At 37.1% G+C, this 9,535-nt stretch overlaps 1 protein-coding gene across 1 annotated transcript; it reads left to right on the forward strand.

Moving 5' to 3' along the window:
• The first annotated feature begins 113 nt into the window (after positions 1-113).
• Positions 114-9,176, forward strand: LOC140839639 (protein BUNDLE SHEATH DEFECTIVE 2, chloroplastic). Its single transcript, XM_073206478.1, has 5 exons — positions 114-290; positions 520-617; positions 1,254-1,317; positions 1,869-1,965; positions 8,924-9,176. The coding sequence occupies exons 1-5, from the start codon at positions 233-235 to the stop codon at positions 9,000-9,002; spliced, it is 396 nt and encodes a 131-aa protein (XP_073062579.1). The 5' UTR covers positions 114-232; the 3' UTR covers positions 9,003-9,176.
• Positions 9,177-9,535: the final 359 nt, after the last annotated feature.

Here is a 9,535-nt window from a genome sequence, read left to right on the forward strand (position 1 = left end):
TAAAATATTTTCTCTTATATTTTATACCAAGATCCTATTTAATTGTGATAAAACAAATCTTATGTAATTTATAATTGAAAATTGATATTAGTGTACTTAAATAAACAAAAGATAATGAGATATCACTTGAAGTGCGATTACCTTATCTAGTTCGCTGCTCCGTTCGTGGCTGCAATCGACAGTTTGCCGCTTCAATCCATTCTCTGAAAAAAAAATCAAAGATTTTCAAGAAATGGCAAACTCCCTTTGTTTCTCAACTCTCGTTTCCTTAAATACTGTCGAGAAACCTGGTACTCTTTTTCTCAATCTGTCTCTTAATGCGTGTGCTTTTATCTTTTCAAGAATTTATTGCTTCTCTGATGTGTATTCATCAGTCAAAATGAACTGGTTTTCTGCAAATGAAGGTGTATTCTTAATGTTTTTCTTGCTGCTTGTTTCGCCGGTGTTTCTTAGTCCATTTATCTATGGATTTGCTATGTTTTATGTGAAATTAAGTCGGTTTTTTCCATTATTTTTTAGGACTGATTGGTCACAGCTACACTAGTAAGAAGGTGAATTGGACAAGAGACACAAGTTACAGCTCGAAAACTGCTGCATTTGAGTCTTTAAAGGTTAAGGTTAGTGAGTGTCCCGTTTACATTTAATGCCATTTTGTCATGTTTTCTTGAATTTGAGCCATGAAATGATATTTTGATGGAGAATTATGGAGTCTTGCTATCTAGTTGCTGAACTCACTTTTAAAAATGTAGCCTGTCCAATGTGAATTTCGGGTTTTATAAGGCAGTTATGCCCATTGGCTTTGACATCTTACGTCCAAGGAAAATTGTGAAACACGATTTAGAAAAGGCCGAAACAAGATGAGAGTTATAATGGTGGAGCATCTATAACTATGGTGAGAGTTTTGGTGTTGTTGAATGGAGAACCAAGGCCGCAAAATACATATTCCAAGACTCGAGACTTTTCTTGTCCAGACTCCATAACGCACTAAGTGACAAAGAACAGGTTTGCTACCAAGAATCACATTCATCTTACAGACCATTGTTGCAGCCATATTGGAAACATCTTATTTATTACCTTTGGGAGCCCATGGTCCTGCACTGAATGCTAGTTGGCTATTATTATAACGTCCTGTTCGCAATCATTTGATTGTTCGTTGTTAAAAGTTTTTGTTATATATTTCCTCCTACTTCACCTTTCATTTTAAGCCATCATTCTGTTTTAACGCATTTCACTTGATCTTTTCTCATTTGCAGGCTACAGACAGCGAACCAAGCACCAAAGTGAATAGCATACTTTGCACTGAGTGTGAAGGGAATGGTTAGTGAAACTTTTGTGGTGTTTATAGAGTTTTAGTTCCTAGAATGGTACGTGAAATGAAAGTAATGAACTTATGCCCAAAATCTATAGTAACCTATCCATCAACAGTTCTCATTAAAGCTGAAATCGAAAGTATAGCTAACTGGTTTGGTGTTTTATTGTCTATTTACTTCTCTTCCTTTTCTCTCCGTTTTGTGCTCTTCTCTTCCATTTTTGGTCCTAATATTTTCTTGGGTGCATAATATTCTTTACATCTTTGTAAAGTTTGGTTATAGGCCATGTTTTGATTATTTTCTTTTAAACATCACCATGCCACATGGAGAAGGTTTTCAACATTGATTTGTCGATTAAGCATGTCTTTGTCGTTACTTCAGCTGGGGGGGAGCTAAATTTAATTAAGCTTTTCATTTTTATGCAAAAGTTGAATGGATATGCATTTTGTAAGCATACCTCTTCCTTTCCTAATGCATTCATTGTGTAATATAAGTAAGCAAAGTTTTATGTTCTGTGTCACAAACTATTGATCCTTTTTTTTTCTGAAAATTGAGCAGGTAATAAACAATGTAACCAATGTAAAGGTACTGGAATCAATTCTGTTGATCACTTTAACGGGCAGTTCAAAGCTGGTGGATTATGTTGGCTTTGCAGGTATGGTGTCCTAACTTTTACTGCATGAATCAAGATTTGAATTTCTTCCCAAAGATGTTTGAATTTTCAATGATGAAATATGATTCTTGAATCCCTTAAGCTATCAGAGCCTGAGATTTGTTTAAGGCTCATTGCAAAGGTCTAGGAACCTAATGTTGTATCAATTTATTTATATGGGCTTATATGTGAATAATTATGTGTGTGTGTTGTCTATTAAGTTAAGCCCAAAATAAAGTGATCAATTAATGTTTCGGGTTATTGGGCTTTAATGTATCAAATGAGCTGTGGACCTTTAATGTATAGAGACATAAGTGTAATTTCTGTTTTTATGATGTGCTAAAACGGAAATATCAGAAGATATTGGTAATCATTATCTATAAATATGGGTCATGGTCCCCAGATCTCGCGTTATCACTTTCACTATTCTCTCCCCCATTAAGAAAATAGTTCTGAAGAGAAAACTAAAGGATTCTCTCAAGGAAAGAGCGCGTAGATCTGGAAGATCAAGACACGTTCTAAACAATTCAGGATTATGGCTTCAGGTACGCTTCCGCTTAATTTTTCAGTCAAATTCTTAATGATTTAACGTGATGGATTCTGCGGTTTATGGGTTTTCTCCAACAAGTGGTATCAGAGCCATTCATGTTTGAATCATTGAGATTTGTTTAAAGTTTTGCATATTATTTGGATCCAGATCTGGAAAAGAAAATTTTGTTTAAATTTTTTTTGATATGTCTTCAGATCTGGAAAATATATTGATATGTTTTCAGATCTGAAAATATTTTGATACGGTTTCAGATCTGAAAATTATTTTGGCTTAGATCTGAATTTTTTTTTTTTTTGATAATGTTTCAGATCTGGAAAATATTTTGGTTAAAACCAAATCCTTTAAAGTTTCAGTTTTGGTAAAAAAGATTTGGTTGTAAAATTTAAAGATTTGGTATAAGATTTCGATTTTTCTTCCGGTTTTTGTTCAACAAAATATTTAAGAGGAAAATCAAAAATTCGGATTTTTTTTAATTTTTTTAAAAAAAATACGGTTTCGGGTCGGGTCTTCGGGTCGTACGGAACAGGTCGACTCGACCCATACGGGTTCGGGCCGGGTCTTACGGATCGGGTCGACCCGACCCATACGGATTCAGGTCGGGTCATATGGACCGGGTCATCCCGAACAGTACGGATTCGGGCCGGTCGGCCCGGCCCGTACGGAATTTCCGAAAATTTAATTTTTTTTTTTGGTTCAGGTTATTCGATCAAGGTTAAATTTTCATTAATTCAAATAATGATAAGGTTATATGTATTTTTAAAATTGATTAATTGAAATAAAATGTCGCCAAAGTGACATCTTTTATGAAAATTAATTTTATTTTGAAATACAAAAGGATTTTGGGTATATGTGATTTATATGAATATTGATCGGCCCAAAGGAAGGTTAATATTTAATATAATCACATATGTAATTGTGGTGGTAAACATGTGATAGTTGTTCGGTTTTTCATGTGAATAATAAATCGGCCCAAAGGAAGGTTGTTATTTGACATGATAGTTACTATCAGTGTTTGACTGCTGCGCCAGGATATCACTTACAAGTTAATCTTTTGTCCAAAGATGAAACATTAGTGGAGTGCTCGATATTCTGTTTATGGGGGTTTACATTATTTGAATTTATTGATTATTTTATTTGGATATTTGGTTGAGCATGTATGTTTTGTTTTTGTTCTCTGTTCAGATTTGACTCCTGCAAATATTCATTCCAACATAAATTCTATTCCTATGTTAAATGGCTCGAATTTTAAATCAAGGCAAGAGAATTTGTTGATAGTTCTCGGAGTCATGGATTTAGACCTTGCGATAAGGATCGACTCTCCTCCCGCCATTACGGATAAGAGTACCTTTGATGAAAAGAGGGAGTTTGAAAGGTGGGAGAGATCAAATCGCATGTGTATGATGATCATGAAGAGGGCCATTCCAGAAACATTCAGGGGCACAATGTCTAGCGACATTGCTACAGCTAAGGCTTTCCTTCAAGACCTCGAAAAGAGGTTTGCTAAAAGTGAAAAGTCTGAAATTGGTACACTTTTGGCAAGCCTAGTTTCAATGAGGTTCAAGGGTAAGGGCAACATCAGGGTACATTATGGAAATGTCTCATCTTGCTTCAAAATTGAAAGCACTGAAGCTTGACCTCTCTGAGGACTTGCTGGTGCATCTGGTTTTGATATCTCTTCCTACTCAGTTTAACCAGTTCAAGGTGAGTTATAACTGTCAGAAAGAGACTTGGTCTCTGAATGAGCTCATCTCGCACTGTGTACAGGAAGAGGAAAGGTTGAAGCAAGACAAGACTGAAAGTGCTCATTATGCCTCTACCTCGAAGGACAAAGGAAAGAAAAGGAAGGATAAGGTTGCTGCGGATACACAGCCTTCGAAGAAACAACAGAAGAACCCTAGTGATTCTCAAAGTTCTGGTTGTTTTTTCTGTGGCAGTGATGGGCATATGAAGAAGCAATGCAGTAATTATCACGCTTGGCGTGCTAAGAAAGGTATGCTTCTGAATATGGTTTGTTCTGAGGTTAATTTAACTTCAGTGACTAGACACACGTGGTGGATAGATTCTGGTGCAACAACTCACATCAGTGTGTATGCAGGGTTGCCTGGATTGCCGAAAACCAAGTGATGCTGAAAGATTCATCTATGTTGGTGACGGCAACAAAGTTGAAGTTGAGGCAATAGGAAAATTTAGATTGTTGTTAAAGACTGGAATATATTTGGATCTTCCTGAAACATTTGTTGTGCCGTCTTTTAGGGGGAATTTGATTTCCATTTCTTCATTGGACAAATTTGGTTATTCTTGTTCGTTTGGAAATGGAATATTCAGTTTGTTTCTCGATTCAAAATTGGTTGGTTCTGGTTCTTTATCAGGTTACGATAATCTTTATTTTTTGGATGTTATTGCTTCATTTAATGAAACCCTGCAAACAAGTAGAGGCACTAAAAGAAAATTAACCAGTGAGGATTCAGCTGTGTTATGGCACAAAAGATTGGGTCATATCTCTGAAAAGAGAATAAGGAGACTTGTGTCAGACGAAATTCTCGAACCTTTAGATTACACAGATTTTAATAATTGTGTTAATTGTATAAAGGGAAAACAAACCAACAAAAGAAGATTTGAAGCCAATAGGTGTTCAGGCGCCTTAGAACTTATACATACTGATATTTTTGGACCATTCCCTTCGGCTTCTTGGAATGGTCAACAGTATTTTATAACGTTCACAGACGATTTTTCAAGATATGGCTTCATTTATCTCATTCATGAAAAGGCACAGTCATTGGATGTGTTCAAAAACTATAAAGCTGAAGTTGAAAATCAACTTGGCTTAAAGATTAAAAGCGTTAGATCTGACCGTGGTGGTGAATACTATGGTAAATATGACGGTTCAGGTGAACAACGTCCATGACCTTTTGCTAGATTCCTAGAGGAATGCGGTATCGTCCTACAGTACACTTGCCGGGTTCGCCCACTATGAATGGTGTTGCTGAAAGACGAAACAGAACGCTTAAGGACATGGTGAGGAGTATGATCAGTCATTCTACCTTACCAGAATCACTCTGGGGAGAAGCGCTAAAGACCGCAGCATATATCCTTAATAGGGTTCCAACTAAGGCAGCGACCAAAACCCCTTATGAACTTTGGACGGGTAAAAAGCTCAGTCTTAAGCATCTGCACGTTGGGGATGTCCAGCTGAGGCAAGGCCTTACAAGCCTAATGAAAAGAAACTGAACTTAAGGACGGTCAGTTGTTATTTTATTGGATACTCTGAAAGATCCAGGGGGTACAAGTTTTATGATCCCACGAGTAAGTCGATTTTTGAGTCAGGAAATGCCAGGTTCTTTGAGGATGTTGAGTTTGCGGGGGGAGATAAAGTAAGTGATATTGTCTTTGAAGAGGAATATGTAAATATTCCCACAGGTGTCTTGGACTTTGATCAGGATCATATTCCTCACTTTGACCAAAACACAATACAGGAAGACAATATTAGAGATCCTCCCATTCCAGATGAACAAACTCAAGCACCTCCAGAACCTATGCCATTAAGGAGATCCACTAGAGAGCGGAGAAATGCAGTGTCGGACGATTACATTGTATTTCTTCAAGAACATGAGGCAGACATTGGATTGATGGAGGATGATCCTATTAACTTCCGTCAAGCCATGGATAGTTCTAACTCTCAAAAGTGGAATGATGCCATGAATGAGGAGATAAAGTCCATGAAGGACAATGACGTATGGGATCTTGTCCCATTGCCTAAAGGTACGAAGCCCATTGGTTGCAAATGGATATTTAAAACCAAGAGGGATTCGAAAGGCAATGTGGAAAGATATAAGACTCGTCTTGTCGCTAAAGGCTTTACACAGAAAGAAGGCATTGATTATAAAGAGACTTTCTCTCCGGTTTTTTCGAAAGACTCTTTAAGGATTATAATGGCTTTGGTGGCGCATTTCGATCTTGAGCTTCATCAGATGGATGTAAAGACTGCATTTCTAAATAGTGACATTGATGAAACGATTTATATGGTGCAGCCAGAAAATTGTGACCAAAGACACAAATAATATGGTTTGCAAATTAAAGAAATCCATCTATGGGCTCAAGCAGGCATCGCGACAATGGTATTTCAAATTTCATCAAGTGATCATCTCGTTTGGTTTTGAGATGAATTTGGTCGATGATTGTGTGTACCATAAGTTCAGTGGGAGTAAGCATATTTTTCTGGTTTTATATGTTGATGACATTCTGCTCGCTAGCAACGATATAGAGTTGTTGCATGAAACCAAGAGATTTCTAGCTAAGAATTTTGAGATGAAAGATCTTGGTGATGCATCTTTTGTACTGGGTATTCAGATACATCGGGATCGTTCTCGGGGTATTCTTGGATTATCTCATAAAGGCTATATCGAGAAAGTTCTCAAGCGATACGGAATGCAAGATTGTAAACCAACAGATACCCCTGTGGCTAAGGGAGACAAATTTAGTCTCAAACAATGCCCAAAGAATGATTTTGAGGAAAAAGAAATGCAGAAGGTTCCCTATGCATCTGCAGTGGGGAGTCTGATGTATGCTCAGGTTTGTACACGTCCAGATATTGCGTACGTGACAGGAATGTTGGGACGATATTTAAGTAATCCAGGAGTGGAACATTGGAAAGCAGTCAAAAGGGTTTTACGGTACCTACAGAGAACAAAAGATTACATGCTCATATATCGGAGGTTGGATCAGCTTGAGATCATTGGATATACTGACTCCGATTTTGCTGGATGCCAAGATAGTATGAAATCTACGTCGGGCTACATCTATCTCCTTGCTGGAGGTGCCATTTCCTGGAAGAGTGCTAAACAGTCACTTATAGCCTCTTCCACCATGGCAGCTGAGTTTGTAGCGTGTTACGAGGCATCCAATCACGGAATATGTTTGCAAAATTTTGTCACGGGACTGCGCATTGTTGATGGCATTGAAAAACCACTAAGATTATATTGTGACAATAAATCAGCAGTTATGTATTCCAATAACAACAGGAGCTCGACGAAGTCAAAACATATTGACATCAAGTTTCTGGTTGTTAAAGAAAGAATTCAGAGTGGAAAGTTGTCTATTGAGCATATCGGTACAAACTCCATGGTTGCGGATCCGCTTACTAAGGGACTACCACCCAAACAGTTTCATGAGCACACTGCTTGTATGGGTGTTATGTCAATTGAGGAAATTCAGCTTTAGTGGGAGTTTGCTATTTTAAATGCTTTTCAGTTGTAGACATTTTCAGTTACAGTTATGTAAACTTATTTTCTGCAGAAATAAATTTCAAGTTAAGTCACACTCTGATTATGATTTAAAGTTTGATCTCAATAAGGTTAAAGGGAGGACCAATTGGAAATAGGCATGTTACGGTCACATTGCATGAAATTTCCATGCTACACATCCATTTCATGATCCATGTCATTCAGTTGTGTTGGCATATGTGACCATTGATGGGTCTAGTTACCTTGAGTGTAGCGAAGACTGCTTTGATCCTATGTTGATGTGATTGATGGACCGGATTGGTTATAGATACATTTCGGAATGACAACAATTTTGAGCTCATAAGGTTATTTTCACAAACATAATTATAAAGTTGCACATATAGCCCAAGTGGGAGATTGTTGGATCAATTTATTTATATGGGCTTATATGTGAATAATTATGTGTGTGGGTTGTCTATTAAGTTAAGCCCAAAATAAAGTGATCAATTAATGTTTCGGGTTATTGGGCTTTAATGTATCAAATGGGCTGTGGGCCTTTAATGTGTAGAGACATAAGTGTAATTTCTGTTTTTATGATGGGCTAAAACGGAAATATCAGAAGATATTGGTAATCATTATCTATAAATATGGGTCATGGTCCCCAGATCTCGCGTTATCACTTTCACTATTCTCTCCCTCATTAAGAAAATAGTTCTGAAGACAAAACTAAAGGATTCTCTCAAGGAAAGAGCGCGTAGATCTGGAAGATCAAAACACGTTCTAAACAATTCAGGATTATGGCTTCAGGTACGCTTCCGCTTAGGTTTTCAGTCAAATTCTTAATGATTTAACGTGATGGATTATGCGGTTTATGGGTTTTCCCCAACACCTAAGTGTTTAACGAGAGGGCATCAACCACCGAAAGAAATCCTCTATCACCGAAAGAAATCCTCTCTCATGTTTTTTTTTCAACCGGGTAAATGATGTAACATATCTCTAGCAAAACTCGTCTAGAACGTGTTGATGATAACGACTTCTAAATTTCTGAGATGGTTAAACAAGACTAGCCGGAAAACAAGCCATGTTTGAGTTCCTTGTTATCATGTCTTGTCTTACTAATGGTCAAGTTTTTGCATCAGTGTTTTCTCAACTATCATAATGTCGGTAATTTGACTCAACCTTTCGATGACAGGGGTAAAAAAGAGATCCTCTGTGGCAATTGCAATGGTGCTGGCTTCATGGGCGGTTTCATGAACACGCTGGACAGTTGACACACTTGCTTGAATCGTCAACGAATTGCCACTGTCTTAATTTTGTCATATAAATATTGTGAACAAGGATTTATTTTATGAACTTGCTGTATTGCATAATATTTAAAGGAATGTAGAACAATCTTTGTACTGTTGGCTTTAACATCTGGTATACAAGATGACTTGCATTAATTAGCTAATGAAAGTGTGAGCCAAAATGCTAAAATTTGAAGTATGATATGACAGTTCCTGAGCGGTAACGAAATTTGGATTGTATAGATACAACATAGCTCTAAGCAAAAGCAGTATGTAACTGAAAATAAGAATATCGAGTATGTAAAACAATAAGAAATCAGTAAATTAAATCGAGGTATGTACCAAGTCCAGTTTTTTTGAAACAGATTTGTTCCTTCCGACGATGCTTCGAGAATCAGGACGGACAACTGTTTCTCAGAATGCAACAACAAAACCATACAACAGTTTAGCACGAAGTAACTACATCGGCGAACTGAAGACATTCCTTTACTTTATCGCAAAAACTTAACGGATGCTAA

The sequence above is a fragment of the Primulina eburnea genome, chromosome 8, assembly GCF_022965805.1.
Source record: "Primulina eburnea isolate SZY01 chromosome 8, ASM2296580v1, whole genome shotgun sequence".
In the NCBI taxonomy this organism is placed as follows: domain Eukaryota; kingdom Viridiplantae; phylum Streptophyta; class Magnoliopsida; order Lamiales; family Gesneriaceae; genus Primulina; species Primulina eburnea.